The following is a 22959-nucleotide window of genomic DNA, read 5'->3' as shown; positions in this document are numbered from 1 at the left end:
GTTGTGGGTCAGGATGAAGCTGGCTAAGGTAATGAGGAAAGAGGTTTTAGGTAGGGTGGCAGGTGATCGGCGTGAAAGGAAGTGCTCCATCGCAGCAAGGCCCTGGACGTGCGGGATATTTGTGTATAAGGAAGTGGCATCAATGGTTACAAGAATGGTTTTTGGGGGTAACGGATTGGGTAAGGATTCCAGGTGTTCGAGAAAATGGTTGGTGTCTTTGATGAAGGATGGGAGACTGCATGTAATGGGTTGAAGGTCCTAGTGCTACTAACTTTAATTATAAAAGCCCACAGAGAAAGCTACGTACATAACTTTCTACTCTCCTGGTGTGGAACCCTATCATCTCCACAACTTACTCTAATCGAAGATAACATAGTACGCCAATGGCTGCAGCAAGCGGTAATGCTAAGGAAAGCTGAGTTCCATAGTGTCACCCATGACGGTGCTGCTGCTGGGTAGTGTGGTCCATTTGTCACCATGATCTTGACTAATGCACAGATACTCAGACTGCACTACACATACTGTGGAATAGAGGACATTTTTGTCAGTATTTGTCAGCTCACAGGAGGATGACTGGCAGGTGCCCAAGGTGCCCAGTCCGAATTTTGAGGAGTACAGTTAACAACCACCAGGCACAAGCCCAAAATTTCTTCAAACTGATCTGTAACTCCCCTTTTCTCCTATTCATAAATCCCTTTTTGATATAGAAAGAGTTTTTAAGAAGAAACTACTTCAATCTATATTTAAAAATCACACTGTTCACTGTTCAACACTTTATTTTTTGGCTCAATTGCCAAAGAATTTTATAGCTGTCGATTTTACTTATTTTTCTGCCTTAACCCACCAACCAAAAGGAACTTCAATAGTTTCTAGGGAAACTAAACTATTACACAGAATTACCTTGTGGGTTGCTAACACATGCATCCACTGTACCAGCTCAGGAAAAAACTAGGCTTAGTTCAGTTGGTCACAGGTATGCATTTCAACCATAAACCCACTGTAAACCTATGCCCATAAACTGCTGTCCCAGTACCAGGTGAGACTTCAAATGATGCCTCTCCAACTAGCACCCAGCTAACTCATCAGCCAACTACAGCCCCAAATGGGGCCATGCCAATATCCAGCACTAATTCCAGAGAATCCTATACTACTCTCCATGGTGCTGCCCAAAAACAAAAAACTTCCCCTCATCAAGAGAGAAACTTCAGGCCTGCAGCCCTGGTGCTACTGACTAGGTCATCACAGCATACTACTACTCATTTTGATGATTACAAAACAGTTGATTTCAATAGCAAGCACCACACACATTAATGAATGATACTGTACCCTGGCCTGATACTGATTTGAAAATAGACATTCTGCTGGAGTGTGTAGGAGCAGGTTGCCTCCAGACAACGCACTTTTCACCCATACTGAGTCTCTGAATGTCACTATTTCTGTAGATAAGCTTCCAGCAGATGACACATTATAGAAAGCTTGTTCCATGGGTTGTACGCATGACCAGACATCTCAAGTAAATTCTGGACTATAAATGGTTATAACCAGCTAGTTTGGTCACTCTTAATGCTGTTCCCAATTACAAAGGCTAACGAAAAAAAAATTTTAAAAACTTTTTTTTTTTACTTTCATAGCTGATCTTTATAGATTTTTATGAGCTGAATCCAAATCTAGCCTTAGTTTTTTTGTATCAACCATGCTTTTCGAGCAATATCCTTTTTATTATATAGTATAAAAATCCTATGCTATACAGTAAATGAGGAAATTAATGAAATGCTTTGTTACAACATAAGCATGGTTTGTATTTACAGTAAGCTACTTAAAACAATGATATGGGTTAATAGAGGTTTCACTTGTCAGCTGGAACTGATCTGTATTTTCTTTCTCTTTTTTCTTTGAAGCTTCTTGTGTAGCTTTTTCTATGACGAGTTGCTTGCTGAACTTCTCGGTGAAGTGACCAACAGTAGCCCCCCATCATGTTGGTGTTCAAGCAACCTTGGCAGCATTTTTCCATCACTTCAATGTCCTGGTGAAAACATTCTCCTTGCTTCTCACTAGCATCTCCCATATTGCCCGGGAAGTAATCAAGGTGACTGTTCAAAAAGTGAACTTTCAGGTTCATTAAACATCCTAAAGTTTTTAACTTCTTTAACATTGTAGCTATAATAGAAACATATTCTGGGTCTTTCTCATGTCCTAAGAACTTTGTAATGACTTACTTGAATGATACCCATGATTGTTTCTCATTTAAGGTCATTGTGGATTCAAAGTTAACATCAAACATCAATTTTCTAATGTCAGGTCTGGAAAAGATGCCTTCTTTTAGTTTAGCTTCTGAAAGGCCTTTACAAACTGTTTCATTAGGCCTAACTTTATACGGAGTGGTGGTAGGAGTACATATTTTGGATCTACAAGGTTTTTGCATAGAATGTTCTTCTCACCAAGTTTTAAATACTCTCAAAGGCCAGTTTTTTCTGCACCAGTGTTGATCCCTACCCCTACTGTCCTATTCACACAAGAAATGTGCAAATCTTGTAAAGTCACCTTGCTGACCAAGGAGCATGCATGTTACTTTTAGATCGCCACATATCATCCAACCATGAGCAGAATAGCCTGTTTTATTTAGCACTATTTCTAGGTTTTCATAGCTTTCTTTCATATGTACAGAATGTCCAACATGTTACCAATGTGTAATAAAACAGCCTTTAAACTAGTTTTGGATGAATCAATAAAGAGCCTCCAGTCTTCCTTTTTGTATTCAATACCAAACTCATTCATCAGATCGGGAACGTCTGAGCAGTACACTAAATCACCTTCTTGTTGAAAAAAACTTGGAAAATTGCTGCTCTCTCTTTCTATACATGTATATGCTGGTTCCAACTGCCAATAAGTTCTTGTCTTTTAATCTAGAGCCAAGCAATTCAGCTTTTTCTTTCGTTAAGCCCAGATCCCTAGCCAAATCGTTAAGCTCGGTCTGAGTAAACAATTTGGGCTCTAGACTTTCTGTATTACAATGGAATTCATCATCATCTGGTTCATCTAAATCACATTGTTCATCAGAAAATACTTCTGTTGGAATAGAATTTAAATCATCTGGTGGTTCAGGAACCGGCAAATCTACACCATGTCTTACTGATCTACCCCATACCCTACTGGTCGGATGGCGGACAGAAGATTAGGGTAGCTTATTACCTTCTTGTTTTTCGAATTATGACCAGTAATATCAACACTGCAAAAGCAGCAATCATCAGAATGATTTTTTGGCTCCCTCCATATCATAGGAACAGCAAATCTGTAGGCTGTTTTCTCCTTTTTGGACCATTTTCTCAGATCTTCAACAGGCACATAACATACCTTATGCAGCGCCCAAGATTTATCTTGATCACCAAGTCTGGATCCAAAGTATGATAGATAAACCTTTTTCCCAAAGTCTGTAATGTTTCTTTGGTGTTTTTTAATCACAAATTCACCACAAATATAACAAAAACTGTCAGCAGGGTTTTTACAACCATGATTAGACATTGTACTGAGCACATGTACAGGAAATGGTAAAGTGAGGTAAGGTTGACTGTAAACAAAACACCATCTGTTGACACAAAAATAGAATCGATCTTTTTTTGGCAGCAAATGTTTTTCAGTAGTGCTGCCAACGTCATCCACATTCAATACACCTCCTTTTTAAATTATTTTAAATACATAAAAGCTGTTAAATTCGTTAAAACATCACTTAATTTAATAAATTTAACTGAAAAATGTGAATAAATGGTGGGTGATATAGTTTTTTAAGTATCATATTTGGATTTATCACCCTAAAAAATATAAGAATAAGGTATTTTCAGCAAAAAAGTTTTTCCATCATTGGCCTGTGTTATCGTTTTGTGATATCTCAAAGTGGCTGCTCTTTTGAACTTTGGACTGTGCTTGTAATAATTGACTACTGCTTCACTTGAATGGATTTCTAACTGGCAGTGACTCTCACATAATCTGGCTTGCCTTTGTCATCTCCTCAATAATTACTGTTTTGCGGCTTATTGTGACTGTAGCTCTGTGCAAATAACATACAATAAACTCCAGATGGAAAAATTCTCTCTTAAGTTCTGAAACATAACTCCGAATTAATACAATCACTGCAGAAAGTAACTTGGTTGGAAGCCAATGTGAAGTAACATATGAATCTGAAGACAGTCAGTCCTGGTAAGTACACTTACATGGCAAGCTAGAGGCAGATGATGGACCAGAATTTGGGGTGGATGGTGTCTGAACTGTTGATGCGCGACTGCTTGTCAGACCAATGAGAGAGGCTTTTGGCATTCCTGACAACAGTAGCAACATTGACATAAAGTTAATAGAAACTGGCATTAATGGATGCTAGTTAAACATAAACCAACATACAGAATGAGCTGAAGGTCAACAATAAAATTATAAGACAATGACACTAAAACAATTTGACTCCACTCTAAATAGTACTTTACAGTAAATTTGAAAGCAGGCATCTTTTCTTGCAACATTTTACACAAAAACTGTAAGGTATAGAGTCACAAAGACTACCTCCACTTCTCATAAGCATCACATTACTGAATAACACTAGTCCTACAAACATACTCACTATTCATGTTAGGATAAGTTAAGCACATCAATGTCGGCAGTATTGGAAACAAGATAGCAACAAATGTTAGTCCCTATAATGCACAACTTTTTTTAAATTTGCTTGATAGAAATGGATGTAATCTACCAGATACACAAACTTTCAAACTCAACACTTCCTTTTAAATGAAGCTGTGAGCATCAATCATATTGTTCTGGATAGAATAAATGATTACTTTGATCTTGCAACTAGTATTTTTATGTTACCTAGTTGTGCAGTACAAACATGGGGAATCAAGCTAATAATGGAAAAGGAAGGCAAACAACTTTTAATTGGTAGGAGCTCAGACATAAATCAGTTGTGTAGCAGGAAAAAAAACTGTTTGAATAAACAAAATGTTATGGAATTGTGACCTGGAGAGAGGTCAAGAATGGCTAAAAAGGTGGAGGTGCAAGGTCACAAATAAAAAATATGGAAAGTAATCAAGTAATTTCAACAAGAATAAAATAAGGTAAAAATATAGTGAAAAGACATTGATAATAGGAAGCTAAACCACTTCTCTATGAAGACAACAGGTAAAAAATGTGAGGCGCACAAACACTTTAATCAAAATATCTGTGATTCACCCTAAAATCGTGGCATTCAAATAGATTTCAGGAACAGCAATCCTGTGAAATACAAATATACTGGAGGCTGCATGGATAAAGGCCATACTGATTAATTTCTGGGAAGGGTATGAGGCAGTATGAAACTATCATTTAATAAAGGAGAAATGTTTCACGGAATATCCACCCTGTTGACTATGAGACTATTAAAGACAGAGCACAAACTTGGAGTAGAGTGGGGATAGGAAGAAATCAGGTGTGTGTATTTCGGAGGGACCATCATTTGCCTTAAGCAATTTAGGCAAAGTATACAAACACTTAATCAGGTTGCCAAGACTGGGACTTGAACCACTGCCTTTGTGAATACAAACCAGGTGTCTTACCGCTGGACCACCTTGCTGAATAATTGCCACAGACATATGGCTATCATCTACCAAATTATTGACATTTAAAGATTCACCATGCTCTAGAATGTTCTGTGTCCAATGTCATACTTTAAGAATCGGTACAACAACTAATTACATGAGGCTGTTCATGATCATATCGTACTCCATTAATCAGTATATCTGTAAGAGCTACATCCATTTCTAACCAAGCACAAACAGCAACAAGCTAATTTAGAACTACCATTCAGCAAACATTACAACAGGCCAAAAATTAAATGACACATATAAAATAAATTAGTATGACAAAATGTTGATGTCCTTGTGGTATTCAATCTGAAGACTGGTTTGATGCCATTACCTCTGCAAAGATAATTATTCTGTAATAATAGTTTTGTTTGTATCCACTTCGTTTCAGCACACTATTTTAAACATGATACTATAATTATAAATATGGTATCATTAAATGCAGCTTTATCTATTATGTAAACGTTAACAGTGATAGTAAAAGTTACACTTTCCTGCAGCTGTGATTATTAGAGCACCCTGAACATGAGACAATATCTTTTAATGAGACATTTTACTTAAGAGTGTGAACAGAAACTCATAAAAAGGAACAGTTTACACAAAATAAAGGAAGTTTCCAAGAGATAAAATTACACAAAGAGTCTATGAACGTGAACAAGATAATCTAAAGTATAAAATTCAGCCCCTCTGTAGCTATAATTCCCAATGATTTATCTTACATTCTATAAATAAGAAAACATATCTAAATATTTCGATAGTCTTTGTAATGGAATCTTCTATCAGTTACTTGCAGAACAATTTCACATCTAACAATGGGAAAAAATACTGTGTTCTCATCTAATTTATTTGTGAGGCAGTTTTGTGAATCTAAATTCATCCTCGGGATATGTCAGCTTTGAAAACAGAAAATTGCTTGAAATTAAAATCTTAGTGTTTCCATTATTAAATAATCCAATAGCCTATGGTTGACCCTACAAAATGGCTGTGAAGTAATACATATGAATGGGTGGTGTCTGTTCCTTCAGACATGTCTGAAAGAACAGACACCACACGGAATCCACAGCTACGATACTGAGAAGGAACTACTGATGTCAGCTGCGATAGGACTTTATGTGTAATCTGCAACGACATACGAAAATGCGTGCTGGATTGGGATTCGAACCCAGGATCTCCTGCTTACCAGGCAGTGGTGTTAACTGCTGCGCCATCTGAAAACAGCGTTTATCTCTGTTGCGCAGACTACCTTGGCACACCTCCAGGCTGATTCACACTCTCACCTAGCAGCACCAATCCACAGTCCCCATCCATGTCCTCCATGCTTGCTGCTTTGAGAATCCTGCAGAAGGTTGAACACAATTGTGCATCTGCCTGAAGATGGTGGCTTCATTGCTCATTGAGGCAAATTACTTACGTGAATATGTGGTGTCTGTTCCTTTGAACATGTTCAAATGAACAGACACCATGCGGAATCCACAGCTGTGATACACATTAGGTGGGGGGAGGGGGGGGTGGGGGGGGGGGGGGGAGGGGGAAGGAAAGGAAAGCAAAGAACAGGTGGCATGGATAGGTGGCACTAGGTTGGATTGTTGACTGGCCGACAAGTGTGCCAAGATAGTCAGCGCAATTGTGATGAACACTGTGTCCAAACGGCGCAGTGGTTAATACAACTGCCTATTACGCAGGAGATCCCAGGTTCGAATCTTGGTCCAGCATATATTTTCATTTGTCGGTGCTGATTCCACATAAAGCCCCGTTGCAACTGGCGTCAATAGTTCCTTCGCTTCTCTTTCCTTTCCTTTGTCCCCCCACCCCCCTCCTCCACCTTCAATTTACATTATGTGTATCACAATTGGAGATTCCACACGGTGTCTGTTCTTTGGGACATGACCAAAGGAACAGGCACAACACGTTATTAAAAGTTATTTCCCTCGATGGGTGAATCTATCACCTCCAGCGCATGCGCACGATTTTGTTCGACCTCCTGTGGGAATCTCAAAGTAGCGAGCATGGAGGACATGGACAAGCACTAGGTGTGAGTGTGAATCGGCTGGAAGGTGTAACCAAGATAGTCTGCACAATTGCAATAAACATGGTGTCTGAATGGTGTTGTTGTTAATGTTACTGCCTAGTAATAAGGAGATCCAAGGTCCAAATCCGAGACCAGCACAAATTTTCACTTGCAACTGCTTATTCCGCATACAGTTCCAATGCAGCTGACATCATTGACTGTTTCCCTTCCCTTTCACCACCCTTTCTTCCCCCTCCACCTTCAACTTGCATAATGTGAAGTAACAGATGTCAAAGGTGTGCAATATATTGTAAGGAGCTGAAAGAAGAATGTGAAAATGAACTTCACGAGGAAAAGGAAATGATGTCTGGTGAATGATTAAATTCCACTTTCCTCTATTAAACAACACAAGTCTCGTCATCTGAATTACAGTGTGCAGATTAACATTAATAGTCGTAACATCAGTAACACATTTCATTTGAAATTCAACTACTGGATTAAAGTATTAATGGCGTCAGCAACATAGTTCTGTATGGACACTTAATTTGTGTCCTTATAAAATTTCTATATAATGTTCTCCATAGGTATTGGAATGCTAAGATGGAATGCTAAGATGGCAGGAATGTAGAACTTTCAGAGAATGGAGAATTTAATAAATGGGCTATTAACAGCCTTGGAAATCTCTCTATGAATACAAATGATGGCCAACAGCAAAAGGTAGAAGCCACAGGAGACAAGGTGACATATGTACAACATTAGTAGTTTAATAAAGGAGTCAATACAATTTATGAATACTTAGTGCAACATCTCCCCCCCCCCCCTCTCCAGTTACCAGACTGATGATTCCTCAATGCCTCCAGATGTGTCCTAACACCTGTTTGCTTCTCGTAGTCATGTTGTGCCATAAATTTCTTTTTTTCCCAGTTCAATTCAGTACCAATTCATTAGTTATTCAAGCAATTAATCTAATATTCACTTTTATAAATCACAAATTAGAAAATATAAAGCAGAAATTATTACAACTGGGAAGATTTAAGTCTTAGCTAAGGGGTTTCATTGTGTGAACCATTGTACTCTCGCACAAAAGTTAAAAATATTGTGAAAAATTAAATAAAGAAGGTTTAAATTTTATATGCCTGATAGAAAGCCATCAAATATGTGTTACACAGCACATACACGCCGTGGACTTTAAGTCCTTTGGCATTTTGGCCTTTTGCAGATATCTTAAGTGTAGGAATAAAAATCACTGAAACTGCTCTTAATGAAAAGAGAACAACATCAACAGACATGATCTGGCACATAACATTCAGTATTTACTCAAGAAATAAAAATAATGTATTCAAACTACAAGTAGTAGATAGTGTTCAGTTTTTGGAAGAAAAAAGGGAAAGTACGGTTTAATGTCCCATCAACATCAACGTCATTAGAGACAGAGGTCTAGCTCCAAACGTTTCAAAGATGGAAGAGGAAATTGTGCGTGCTCTAGCAATTGAACCATCCTGGCATTTGCCAGGAGTGATTTAGGGAAATCATGAAAAACCTAAATCTGGATGGACAGGCTGGATTTGAAATGTTGTCCTCCCAAGAGTATAGTGTGCTAACCAATGCATCACCTCACTCTGTTTCAATTTTTGGGACTACAGATGATCCCTATAACTGGGAAACATACACCATAGAATCAATGGAAAACACACCATAAAATTAAATAATTGGCTTGGTTCAGCTACATTTGCACTATGTATGATCACACCTATAGATACTGTAGATATGAAGAAATTAGTTTAATCTGTAAATTTCCATTCACCAATAAGTTATGGAATCATTTCTTGGGAATATTAAAGTTATAGGGATATTATTTTCAGAATAAAGATGTGCGACTCCTTCTATGTCACTGAACAGTATATTCCCAGGTGGCCTTAACCTCATAAATGATACACAGAACAAGGTAAAACTTTTGTATGCATATAGAATCCATGTAATGCTAAAGATACATGTGTCAACAGTTTTCTCACCTTTCATGAGGCCTTGCCACCTATTACAGCAAGTTTCAGTGGTCTGTGTCATCAGTTACTGAAGTTGACAACTGTTTACTTAACACACACAATAGAACAATAGCAAAACAATGTCAAGGTTCTGTAAGTGTGCCTTTTTATTCACTTATTCACATCATAAATATCTTGAATGATACTAATTTATTGTCAACTGATGTTAGCGGAATTTAGCCCCTTGTAGCACTAAGGTAGTAGTTACTGCTATTATCTTGGACAAGTTTCATATTTCTGTTGTACATGTGTACAACACAGTAGGTTTGTATCTTGTAAAAACTTTTCTTCATTTGTTACTAATTTCCTCTACGCTTTGGTGCATAATTAGTGAAGTAGTTGCTGCAATAATGATAATAATAATAAATAATGATAGTAATAGTTATAATAAAAGAATAATGACTTGACTGAAAGTAAAAGTAGAAAAAAACTTTCCTTAGTGTCAGAAGATGAGATATGTCATGAGCTGGAGAAGCCATTCAACACTGATTAGAGCCTATTAGAACATGATGTTATTTCATGTGTACAGACACAATATGTGTACTTTTGTCATCTGATGAGGACTCAAATGTAACTTCTGCCACAACAATGATGTAATCCTCCTTGGCACCACACAGATGTGTTTGAGCCCTTGCCACCTGCTCCAGCTTTTGAAGGAGCTGTTTTGGAAGAAAACAAATTTGTTGTCAAATGCTATGTCAACAAAGCAGTAATCATTCCTTCATCTGTGGAAGCCAAAATGCATGTAATACAATGCAAGCAGTGGGTGGTCAAAGAAAGGCAGAAAGTATTTCAGCATCAACATACCACACACTGCTGAAAGCTACAATGCTAATATGGTAGGCGTCCATTTATTTGACATATCATTGCAGCATAAAGGCAAACTGCAAAAACTAGGAAATGGACAGTCTGCTCAATATTATTTATTTATTTGTTGTTTTGCATTTGTTGCCACATTTTTTGATTACAGACTGGACTGCACTGCTCTGAAAATTCAGAGCAAAGAAATAATGGTCTGCCTGAAGTTCAAGATTAAGGCCTGGGTGGCTGCTCCATGCTGAAAAAGGGGGCACATAATGACACAGTTGAGTACAATGTAGACAGATGCAGTATCCTGCCCTCCAACAAAAAGAAATTCGTGGTGTCACATCCATGCTAACCAAAAGGAAGGCATGAGTATTAAAAATGTCAGAGATTGTTAGTGATGATAAGACTCATCTTTGCAGAATGCCTGGGTGTGAAAGCATAACAGCAAGAGTCTACTGTATAGAATATCATGTTCACTTGTGTTTGTGAAAGAGACTGTTTCAAAGCTTATTATGATATGATGCAAGCCACAAGGTTTGCGTACCACAGAACATCCTCTGAATCAAAGTGTAACTAGTTTACCATGAATCATGATGTAATTAAATGATTTCTTTGTACTGGTTGCCTTTCCATTACAAGTTTATAAAATATAAAATTGATGTTTTATCCAACACCATTTTTATAATTTGCTTACCTTGAATGCCACCATGCTGTGTACAGCCCATTGTTTTTCTGGAAAATTTATCCAATAACTTTTGAAAACAATTACATTTTCTTAATCTTGTTGGTCTAGAAATATTAGATGGATACACATCTTTTTATGCAAGTGGAACTGGTGGTGGTGGTTAGTGTTTAACGTCCCGTCGACAACGAGGTCATTAGAGATGGAGCGCAAGCTCGGGTTAGGGAAGGATTGGGAAGGAAATCGGCTGTGCCCTTTCAAAGGAACCATCCCGGCATTTGCCTGAAACGATTTAGGGAAATCACGGAAAACCTAAATCAGGATGGCCGGAGACGGGATTGAACCATCGTCCTCCCGAATGCGAGTCCAGTGTCAAGTGGAACTGAAGAGGTTAATAATAATAGAATTATTATTAGCATTGTAACATCATAAAGCTATGATTTTACTGTGTAGCATTTATTTGGTAAAGGAGAAAATAGCTGTACATCTTTACTGGATAAATTGCTGAAGAAACTCATGGAGAAGTGACCTCATTTAGTAAGGGAAAATATTTTCATTCATCAGAACAATGCATTCATTCTAATGTTTGCAGGCACCGTAACTAAAATTGGTCAACTATTATCTCATCTGCTCAGTTCCTCAAATTTGGACTCTGTGATGATCTTCTCTTCAAAAACATGAAGAAAATGCTCAGCAGGAGAAAATCCATTTCAAATTAATAGAGTATGGTAAAGAAAGACATAGTGGACTGAGTTTGAAAAATAATGTTTTTGTAATATTTAAATTAATTATTAACAGAAAATAAGATTATGTTGATGAAGAAACTGTGACCTAAAAAGACAATAAAGACATTTATGTATAACTGATGTATCATTTACTTTTTACACATGACACTAGCAACAGAACACACAAAAGCAAATGTAGACTTTTTTCCAGAAAGAATTTCCACTCTGCAGCTGAATGCGCACTAATTTGAAACTTCCTGGTAGCTTAAAGCTGTGTGCCAAACTGGGACTCAAACCTCGTATCTTTACCTCAGTCAGTAAAGCACATGGCTGCAAAAGGCAAAGGTCCCAGATTTAACTCCCAGTCCAGTACACGATTCATCTGCCAAAAAGTTTCGAATGCAGATTTAACGTTTGAACTGAATAAAATATATTTCATCAGTAACAAAGCTAAAAAATTGCTATAACAGTGCATATACTGGCATAAAACACTAATGCGCTCTACAGAAATGTGCAGCCACAGTCTTACATTCACCCAGACAGCAGACTAAGAGTACAACCGAGTACAACCATAGTTACCCTTTGTGACAGCAGAAGGTGCAACGCTAAAGCTCTTGGCCAGTCTCCGCTGGGGTGGAGGGGTGGGAGAGTGAGTAGCAGAAGGAGGGTGGGAAGAGGCACCCTCCTTCTTGTCACGAGAGCCAGTTCCACAGCTACCTTCTTCCCAGAGGAAAGGCTGCGCTATGCCTGAAAGAGAATTCAGTGCTCCCACTCTCACTTGCATGCCATACACTCATTATGCAATGCCTACACCAAACATGCAGGTGGAAAACATCTTACTACTAAAAGGAAAAGGCTGATGAAAAGACTTGCATTAAAGTGTGCACATAGTGAATTAAAGAAGACAGAGGATGAACACACACAATGAGTAAAACACAAGTACAACAAAGAATTCATGGAAATCTAGAGATTTTGTTTAAGCTATAAGAGTTTGCTATGGTCACTAAGAATACTGCGGAATACACTAGTTGAATCCACCATTGCACATGAAAAAGCACAGTCTCTATTATAGCTATAATACATACATGTTTTAAGGTTAGTGTTGCCTAAGAAAAGCAAGTACTTCACAGTGTCTTAAAATCTCAAATCAGCAAGTGTCTTTATCACTAATGACAAAACTATGATTAGCTGACATAAGAGCCATGAGAATCAGTACAGATTTATTCCAACACCTCAGCAATAAGTGCATGAAAGGTAGCCAGGCTGTTGCAATGGGCCACAGAGTAAGAGTGTGTGTGTGTGTGTGTGAATAGTAAGGAGTCTAAGACACAATAGTAAGGAGTCTAAGACACAATACTGAGCTTCTTTTTTACATGCATAACCACTGTACACCATGGTGAGTGGTTGGTTGTACTCATTCCATTACTTGTATACCTCCCAAAATTTTTCAGAAGGCAGAAGCATTTATTCATGGAAAACATACACAAAAAAAGCAAACTTGCTTGGTTTTGAGGTTTTGGAGTAAATCCGTTCTGGATATAGAGTACAATCTCTCTCTCTCTCTCTCTCTCTCTCTCTCTCTCACACACACACACACACACACACACACACACACACACACCTGTGCCCCTAGATAGTGCTGGCTGCACACACGATGCCAGGAGTGCAAATTCACCAGGTGGACTATGGCAAGTTAGTGTTGCATCAGGTGGGGTGGTTAGATGGAGAGGGAGGCAGGAAGAGGGGTTGGGGATGTGTAGCTGGTGGTTTGGAGGGAGGCAGCTGGTTAGGAATGTGGGCTGGAGTAATGGTAGCAGCACAGGCTAGCCATGTGATGCATGTGTTTTAGAGCTGGGGGGGGGGGGGGGGGCAGCACAAAGTGAAGTGAAGGAGTGAAGGGAGCAATAGGACAAAGAAAGGGGATGCTGAGGGTGGAGGGTCAATCTGTTAGTAGACACCCGGCTGGAGTGGTTCCAGGAGCAAAGGATGTGTCACAAGTATGACTCCCATCTACACAGTTAAAAAAGGTTCGTGGTTGAGAGAAGCATCCAACTGGACTGGGTCGGTCAGCAGCCATTGAAATCGAGAGCACTGTGCTCAGATGCACGTAGTTGTGGAAGACCCGGAAGTAAGACCTGCCAAACCCACCCACTCAGGCCTTTTGTAATCCAGTTCTGCCCTTCATAGGCTGTGCTGCCTGTGAAAGGAGCCATTTCATAAACCAACTCTGCTGCAACCACTGCACAACCTTTTAAGATGGTATGACAGACAACCAGCTTTCAACCTGAATGAATAGCCACTGTCAAACTGTAGCCAAAAACAAAATAGACCACCCAGTAGCACAGCATGCAGCTGAGATTTCAACGGCTGCTTCACAACATGGGCCATCTCAATCCTGTCCTCCACCATCAGCTTTTTTTAAATACACAGATGGGAGTTATCCTTGCAATACAGCCTACACTCCTGAAACTGTACTGGCCTCACTCTCCTTTAGCTGACTTTCCTCTTCTTATCAACCCCTCCCAATTCACCTCCCCATATCGCCTTCAAGATGCTCTGCTTCCCACTGTCTCTCACATCAGTGAATCACATTCCTAGCCCACACTCCTGCCATTCCTCCCTCTCCCATTCCTAATAAACAAACCAGATGCATCCCTCCAACACACTAGCTACCCAACCTCAACCCCTCTTCCCTCTCTCTCCTTCTAGCTACCCCATCCCACCCAACACAACCCCCACCCCAGGCTAGTCCACCTGCCGAAATGCATTCCTGGCAATGTGCATCCAGTCAGCACAAGTATGTAGGAGCACAAGCATGTGCACACACAATGGTGGGGGGGGGGGGGGGGAGGAAGTGGCGGGGAGGGGGGGAGGGGGGGAGGGGGCTGGGCTGTGTGTGTGCACTTTAGCTTAAGGAAGGACTTACTCTGAAAGCTAGCAAGCTTTCTGTCTTTTTATGTATGCCTGTTGACGACTGGACGCTTCTGCTTTTCAGTGACTAGTCTCCTTTACTCCTGGACTATTTATGTTCTCCCAGAACTTTCCTACTATAGTTATACCTCTTATGATTTCCTTTTGTGGAAAGAGGAGGAGATAGTTTACTACATTCACCAAACACTAAAAATCAAAGAATTTTCTGTGGCCATACATAAAACAAATTAACTGTTAAAAGCTACTCACACATTTACTGGCTGACCATATGGTTATTAAAATAAATGATAATCTAAACCAAAAATTCTGAATTCTGGCAAACTTCACATTGAGCATATATGAGAATTTTCAGGTCAACGTTGAGCAAAAGACTTCTTTGGTAATCACTGATACTCTCAAAGAAGTAGCAGCTCCCATTCATGTAACAGACACACAATTGTAACAATTCAAATATAAGCACACTATGATTATTTTCAAACATTTCCTCTTTTCTTTTGAAATTCTTGTATTATATTTCTCTATGGCTTGACTACAAATTAAGTAATTCTTCAATCGAGAGAAAAGAAGGATTAAAAGAAGAATCAACAGGGGGAAAGGGAGGGGGAGGGGAGGAGGGGGGAGGGTGAGTAGCGGAGGAGGGGGAGTGGGAGGGAGAAGGAGGGAAGAGGGAGGAGGGAGGGTGCTATTAACTTACTATACGATTAGTACTTCTCACATCAGTGCGAGTTTGACTACTGCACAATATCCTATACGTCACATGCTACCTTGTTATGTTACTTTATTTCACAACTGTCAGTATTCAGGGATCTATTAGCCACGTCAGCATAAACGTTTAGATAATTTCAAGTGATGAAGTGCATGTGCAGTGACAAAATGTCATGAAAAGAAAACAGGTCACTCCACATTATTAAAAGGATTATAAACCAAATATGCAGACCTATACACGTAATATAATGCACACATCACTTCATTGTACTATTACAGAACACATTATGTACTTCCGTATGACGACTTCCCTGATGTCAAACCATTGTTTCATAAAACCCTCATATATAACAAACACTGAAACTAAGATTATGTTTTTCATTCACAAAATCAAGACTACATAATATGGTAGCAACATCCAAACTTTGATATGTGGCACACTATGACCTGGTAAACAAAAAATACAATTGCAACACATATAAGTAGATATGAATGCATTGTGGTTTTTCCAAAAGACAAATAAGAACAGCTCTCAATGGTGAGAAATCATCAGTTGGGTATGCAACACTGGGGCAGCTTCAGAATGGGCAATATGATCACTATTATTAACAACATGAATATCTCTAAGAAACTGTTTGTGGCCAGTTCTGTTGTACATAGTAGACCTATAATGTAAAGTGTTGAGACCATGCAAAAATTGACTCCCATTATAAAGAAATATAATAGTAAGTGTATTTGTGGAGCATGCTGACTCTGAATGAGAGTATCAATGATAAACATTAAAGTCGCGCACAATGCTGATATCCGGAAATGACAAACTGAAGAACTATATAACAGAATATCAGCATAAATCTTTGAGGTGGAAGTATGCACCAGACTACAATTCAAAGAGAGAAATGTAATAAAGTGTGTCTTATCTATGAAAGAGGTGTCTCATGTAACTTCCAGCTTTCTTACTGTTAAGTATTCCTCTTCTGTTTGGATTATTGAATGAACTGTTAAGTGTGTATACATACTAAAAAGAAAGAAAGGAAGAAAAGAAAGAGACGAATTCTGGAAACGGTGAGATATACAACTCGAACCCAAAGAAAGTAGTCAATTATTGTGTAATAAAACAATGATATATGTAAAAATTATTTCCTCTAGAATCTTCAACTTTGAAACATTTAAGTACAAACCATATCTTGTGGCACTAGATGAAATAACAATAGCGACCTCTGTCAAGTCCAAAACTACAAAATGTATTAGTAATATCAAATTTTAAAAATACACTTCCTTTTTTATTTGTGTAAAAACAAAACAGTAACACAATAAATATCAAAAAGTAATTCCATGATTAGGTTTAGAGGATAATGAAACAAAAGACAAAGAAGACCAATACTTTAAATCTTCAGTTTCAGTAGTCTACCTGGCCACACAGTTTCATCACCTTTCAACAAAGGGGTCTGTTGTCCGGGTATTATGCACTCCATGTCTAGCCATGAGAATTAGCTCCGTACAAGGGTCTTCTAGTAACAGTCAACAACACAGAATGGAGTCATGAAAATGACTAACAATACGACACATTTGCAGAAAACTTGAAATTTGTGGTACAGCATATGATACACAAAATGCTAGTTCTGAAAGATCTTTGCAGTCAGCAAACTATGTGCAAATGAGAAAGTGGATATCAGGAGTTTGACATGAAATTCTTGCAATATCAGGTGGCTATATTACATGAGGATCATCCTAATCACAAAATGCAAGTCTACCAGTTTTACAAGCACATAGGACATGAGGATGAGGATTTCAGGGAGAAAACTGTTCTGTTAAATTACACATAGTTTAAATTAAATGGAACAATGAAATGAAATTATTGCATGTAGTTGTGTGCAGCTACGTCACAGGCTTTCGTTGAAATGAAGTCAATTTAGTACAATTTTATGTCTGGTCCTAATTAGACTATTAATTTTTTAAGGTACAAGTGCCACTTGTCTACCCTACCATTCATGTACAGTACAATAATGAGGAATTTTATTTCCAACAGAAGGATGACCATCACACTACCACAAGAATGAAACAGGGTACTGGATAAGGTGAAGAGGTCCATTTCTTCTTTCGATCCATAGACAGAAGATCCCTGAAGCTTTAGAGTATGTCATAAAAACCAAAATATATGTCACATATTTACAAAAGCAAATATATGTTAAAATTTTACTGATAAATTTTTAAGTGAAATGCTCTTCAAGGACACAGATCAGGAAGTGAGTCATTGGGGAATTCATAAGTATGTAGAGGCATAGAAAAATATTTTCATTGACAATGAATAGTTGGAAGAAAGAAAGAAAGGAAGAAAGATTAGGATTTAATGTCCCATCAACACTGAGGTCCTTAGAGACAGAGTACAACCTTGGATAGTTTCACGGATGGGGAAGTAAATCAGTCATGCCCTTTCCATCATGGCATTTGTGTGGAGTGGTTCTGGGAAAACCTAAATCCGGATGGGCCTATGCAGATTCAAATGCAAATAGTCAAAAGATTAAAACGCTGTATACAGCAAACACATTAAACATTTCAAGAAATGTTGCTCAAGCAACAGCCTGTTATAATCAGAAGTGTTTGGATACTTATGATTCTTATTATGAGCAATTGTAGTAATTGCGGAAGTCCACGGTCCTCTTGGAATAGTAATTTGTATCTGTATCCTGAAACGTATATAGACCTTTCTTTTTCACAGCCTCTCAATTTGTATCTACTTTGTATTGTTGTGTTTCTGTCAGTATCATGTTTTCTGAAATGTATATAGTTTTTTTCCTGCAGCCTCACAATTCCTGCAGCCTCACAATTTCAAAACCTATCAATAACCAGAAGTAAGTTCATGTACCGCCCACTTAGAGAAGTGAAATGTAAAATCAAATGGGTTAAAGTCTGTACGGCTAACACAAATAATTTCACATTAGGACGAGCAAAATATAGTGTAAGATTATTATTATTATTATTATTATTATTATTATTATTTCTTTCCTTTCTCAGATGTTATGTCTGGTTAAAAATGGAAAGTGACACGGACCTTGATCAAGCGTGACTTCCTTTTAACTGTATGGTATATGTTACATTGCATTTAGGAACTTTTGGGTAATTGAACATGTATCAATAATTACAGATTTCTGTAGTTGTATATATAAGTTTGGATGTAGCTGTATTGTGTTGATGTACTGATGGATATTGTGTGGTATGACTCCTGTAGTTGATAGTATAATTGGTATAGTGTCACCTTTATCCTGATGCCACATGTCCTTGACTTCCTCAGCCAGTTGGATGTATTTTTCAATTTTTTCCCCTGTTTTCTTCTGTATATTTGTTGTATTGGGTATGGATATTTCGATTAGTTGTGTTAATTTCTTCTTTTTATTGGTGAGTATGATGTCAGGTTTGTTATGTGGTGTTGTTTTATCTGTTATAATGGTTCTGTTCCAGTATAATTTGTATTCATCATTCTCCAGTACATTTTGTGGTGCATACTTGTATGTGATTGATGTATTATTTTTGCTACATTGTCATGTCTTCTGGGGTATTCTGTATTTACTAGTATTGTACATCCGCTTGTGATGTGATCTACTGTTTCCATTTGTTGTTTGCAAAGTCTGCATTTATCTGTTGTGGTATTGGGATCTTTAATAATACACTTGCTGTAATATCAGGAGTTTATTGTTTGATCCTGTATTGCAATCATGAATCCTTCCGTCTCACTGTATATATTGCCTTTTCTTAGCCATGTGTTGGACGCGTCTTGATCGATGTGTGGTTGTGTTAGATGATATGGGTGCTTGCCATGTAGTGTTTTCCTTTTCCAATTTACTTTCTTCGTATCTATTGATGTTATGTGATCTAAAGGGTTGTATAAGTGGTTATGAAATTGCAGTGGTGTAGCTGATGTATTTATATGAGTGATTGCTTTGTGTATTTTGCTAGTTTCTGCTCGTTCTAGAAAGAATTTTCTTAAATTTTCTACCTGTCCATAATGTAGGTTTTTTATGTCGATAAATCCCCTTCCTTTCTGCTTAATGTGAATCTTTCTGTTGCTGAATGTATGTGATGTATTCTATATTTGTGGCATTGTGATCGTGTAAGTGTATTGAGTGCTTCTAGTTCTGTGTTACTCCATTTCACTACTCCAAATGAGTAGGTCAATATCGGTATAGCATAAGTATTTATAGCTTTTGTCTTGTTTCTTGCTGTCAATTCTGTTTTCAGTATTTCTGTTAGTCTTTGTCTATATTTTTCTTTTAGTTCTTCTTTAATATTTGTACTATCTATTCCTATTTTTTGTCTGTATCCTAGATACTTATAGGCATCTGTTTTTTCCATCGCTTCTATGCAGTCGCTGTGGTTATCCAATATGTAATCTTCTTGTGTAGTGTGTTTTCCCTTGACTATGCTATTTTTCTTACATTTGTCTGTCCCAAAAGACATATTTATATCATTGCTGAATACTTCTGTTATCTTTAGTAATTGGTTGAGTTGTTGATTTGTTGCTCCCAGTAGCTTTAGATCATCCATGTATAGCAAATGTGTGATTTTTTGTTGATATGTTCCAGTAATATTATATCCATAATTTGTATTATTTAGCATGTTGGATAGTGGGTTCAGAGCAAGGCAGAACCAGAAAGGACTTAATGAGTCTCCTTGGTATATTCCACGCTTTATCTGTATTGGCTTTGATGTGATATTATCTGAATTTGTTTGGATATTAAGTGTGGTTTTCCAATTTTTCATTACTACGTTTAGGAACTGTATCAATTTAGGATCTACTTTGTATATTTCCAATATTTCTAGTAACCATGAGTGGGGTACACTATCAAAAGCTTTTTGGTAATCAATGTATGCGTAGTGTAGCGACCTTTGTTTAGTTTTAGCTTGATATGTCACCTCTGCATCTATTATCAGTTGCTCTTTACATCCTTGTGGTCCTATGCAGCAGCCTTTTTGTTCTTCATTTATACTTTTGTTCTGTGTTGTTTGTGTCATTAATTTCTGTGTAATGACTGAAGTTAATATTTTGAATATTGCTGGTAGGCATGTTATGGGGCGATATTTAGCTGGGTTTGCTGTGCCTGTTTGATCTTTAGGTTTCAGATAAGTTACTCCTTGTGTAAGTGTATCAGGGAATGTGTATGGGTCTGTAATGTAACTGTTAAATAATTTAATGATATGAATATAATACGGAAACATTCCACGCGGGAAAAATATATTTAAAAACAAAGATGATGTGACTTACTATACAAAAGTGCTGGCAGGTCGATAGAAACACAGACAGACACATACATACACACAAAATTCTAGCTTTCGCAACCAATGGTTGCTTCGTCAAGAAAGAGGGAAGGAGAGGGAAAGACGAAATGATGCGGGTTTTAAGGGAGAGGGTAAGGAGTCATTCCAATCCCGGGAGCGGAAAGACTTACCTTAGGGGAAAAATAGGACAGGTATACACTCGCGCACACACACACACACACACACACACACACACACATATCCATCCGCACATACACAGACACAAGCAGACATTTGTAAAGGCAAAGAGTTTGGGCAGAGATGTCAGTCGAGGCGGAAGTAAAGAGGCAAAGATGTTGTTGAAAGACAGGTGAGGTATGAGCGGCGGCAACTTGAAATTAGCAGAGGTTGAGGCCTGGCAGATAACGAGAAGAGAGGATATACTGAAGGGCAAGTTCCCATCTCTGGAGTTCTGACAGGTTGGTGTTAGGGGGAAGTATCCAGATAACCCGGACGGTGTAACACTGTGCCAAGATGTGCTGGCCGTGCACCAAGGCATGTTTAGCCACAGGGTGATCCTCATTACCAACAAACACTGTCTGCCTGTGTCCATTCATGCGAATGGACAGTTTGTTGCTGGTCATTCCCACATAGAAAGCTTCACAGTGTAGGCAGGTCAGTTGGTAAATCATGTGGGTGCTTTCACACGTGGCTCTGCCTTTGATCGTGTACACCTTCCGGGTTACAGGACTGGAGTAGGTGGTGGTGGGAGGGTGCATTGGACTGGTTTTACACCGGGGGCGGTTACAAGGGTAGGAGCCAGAGGGTAAGGAAGGTGGTTTGGGGATTTCATAGGGGTGAACTAAGAGGTTACGAAGGTTAGGTGGACGGCGGAAAGACACTCTTGGTGGAGTGGGGAGGATTTCATGAAGGATGGATCTAATTTCAGGGCAGGATTTGAGGAAGTCATATCCCTGCTGGAGAGCCACATTCAGAGTCTGATCCAGTCCCAGAAAGTATCCTGTCACAAGTGGGGCACTTTTGTGGTTCTTCTGTGGGAGGTTCTGGGTTTGAGGGGATGAGGAAGTGGCTCTGGTTATTTGCTTCTGTACCAGGTCGGGAGGGTAGTTGCGGGATGTGAAAGCTGTTTTCAGGTTGTTGGTGTAATGGTTCAGGGATTCCGGACTGGAGCAGATTCATTTGCCATGAAGACCTAGGCTGTAGGGAAGGGACCGTTTGATGTGGAATGGGTGGCAGCTGTCATAATGGAGGTACTGTTGCTTGTTGGTGGGTTTGATGTGGACGGGCATGTGAAGCTGGCCATTGGACAGATGGAGATCAACGTCAAGGAAAGTGGCATGGGATTTGGAGTAGGACCAGGTGAATCTGATGGAACCAAAGGAGTTGAGGTTGGAGAGGAAATTCTGGAGTTCTTTTTCACTGTGAGTCCAGATCATGAAGACGTCATCAATAAATCTGTACCAAACTTTGGGTTGGCAGGCCTGGGTAACCAAGAAGGCTTCCTCTAAGCGACCCATGAATAGGCTGGCATACGAGGGGGCCATCATGGTACCCATGGCTGTTCCCTTTAATTGTTGGTATGTCTGGCCTTCGAAAGTGAAGAAGTTGTGGGTCAGGATGAAACTGGCTAAGGTAATGAGGAAAGAGGTTTTAGGTAGGGTGGCAGGTGATCGGCGTGAAAGGAAGTGCTCCATCGCAGCGAGGCCCTGGACGTGCGGAATATTTGTGTATAAGGAAGTGGCATCAATGGTTACAAGGATGGTTTCCGGGGGTAATAGATTGGGTAAGAATTCGAGGCGTTCGAGAAAGTGGTTGGTGTCTTTGATGAAGGATGGGAGACTGCATGTAATGGGTTGAAGGTGTTGATCTACGTAGGCAGAGATACGTTCTGTGGGGGCTTGGTAACCAGGTACAATTGGGCGGCCGGGATGATTGGGTTTGTGAATTTTAGGAAGAAGGTAGAAGGTAGAAGGTAGGGGTGCGGGGTGTCGGTGGGATTAGGAGGTTGATGGAGTCAGGGGAAAGGTTTTGTAGGGGGCCTAAGGTTCTGAGGATTCCTTGAAGCTCCGCCTGGACATCAGGAATGGGATTACTTTGGCAAACTTTGTATGTGGTGTTGTCTGAAAGCTGATGCAGTCCCTCAGCCACATACTCCCGACGGTCAAGTACCACGGTCGTGGAACCCTTGTCC

The 22959-nt window shown here is 39.0% G+C and overlaps 1 protein-coding gene across 6 annotated transcripts in view; it reads right to left on the bottom strand.

The window, feature by feature from the left end:
* Positions 1-22959, bottom strand: part of LOC126417188 (ral GTPase-activating protein subunit beta) — a 395509-nt gene that overhangs the window by 275248 nt on the left and 97302 nt on the right. For 4 of the 6 annotated variants that reach the window (XM_050085090.1, XM_050085092.1, XM_050085093.1 and 1 more), the window contains 2 exons: positions 12441-12608; positions 4206-4310 (listed from right to left, as the gene is read on the bottom strand). In XM_050085090.1, coding sequence (XP_049941047.1) covers positions 4206-4310; positions 12441-12608 — 273 coding nt within the window. The remainder of the gene's footprint in view (positions 1-4205; positions 4311-12440; positions 12609-22959) is intronic. The other 2 variants (XM_050085095.1, XM_050085096.1) reach the window with 1 other exon arrangement.

Source organism: Schistocerca serialis, chromosome 8 (genome assembly GCF_023864345.2).
Source record: "Schistocerca serialis cubense isolate TAMUIC-IGC-003099 chromosome 8, iqSchSeri2.2, whole genome shotgun sequence".
Lineage (NCBI taxonomy): Eukaryota > Metazoa > Arthropoda > Insecta > Orthoptera > Acrididae > Schistocerca > Schistocerca serialis.
The sequence above is the reverse complement of the archived record's forward strand: the minus strand, read 5'-3'. Positions and strand labels throughout refer to the sequence as shown.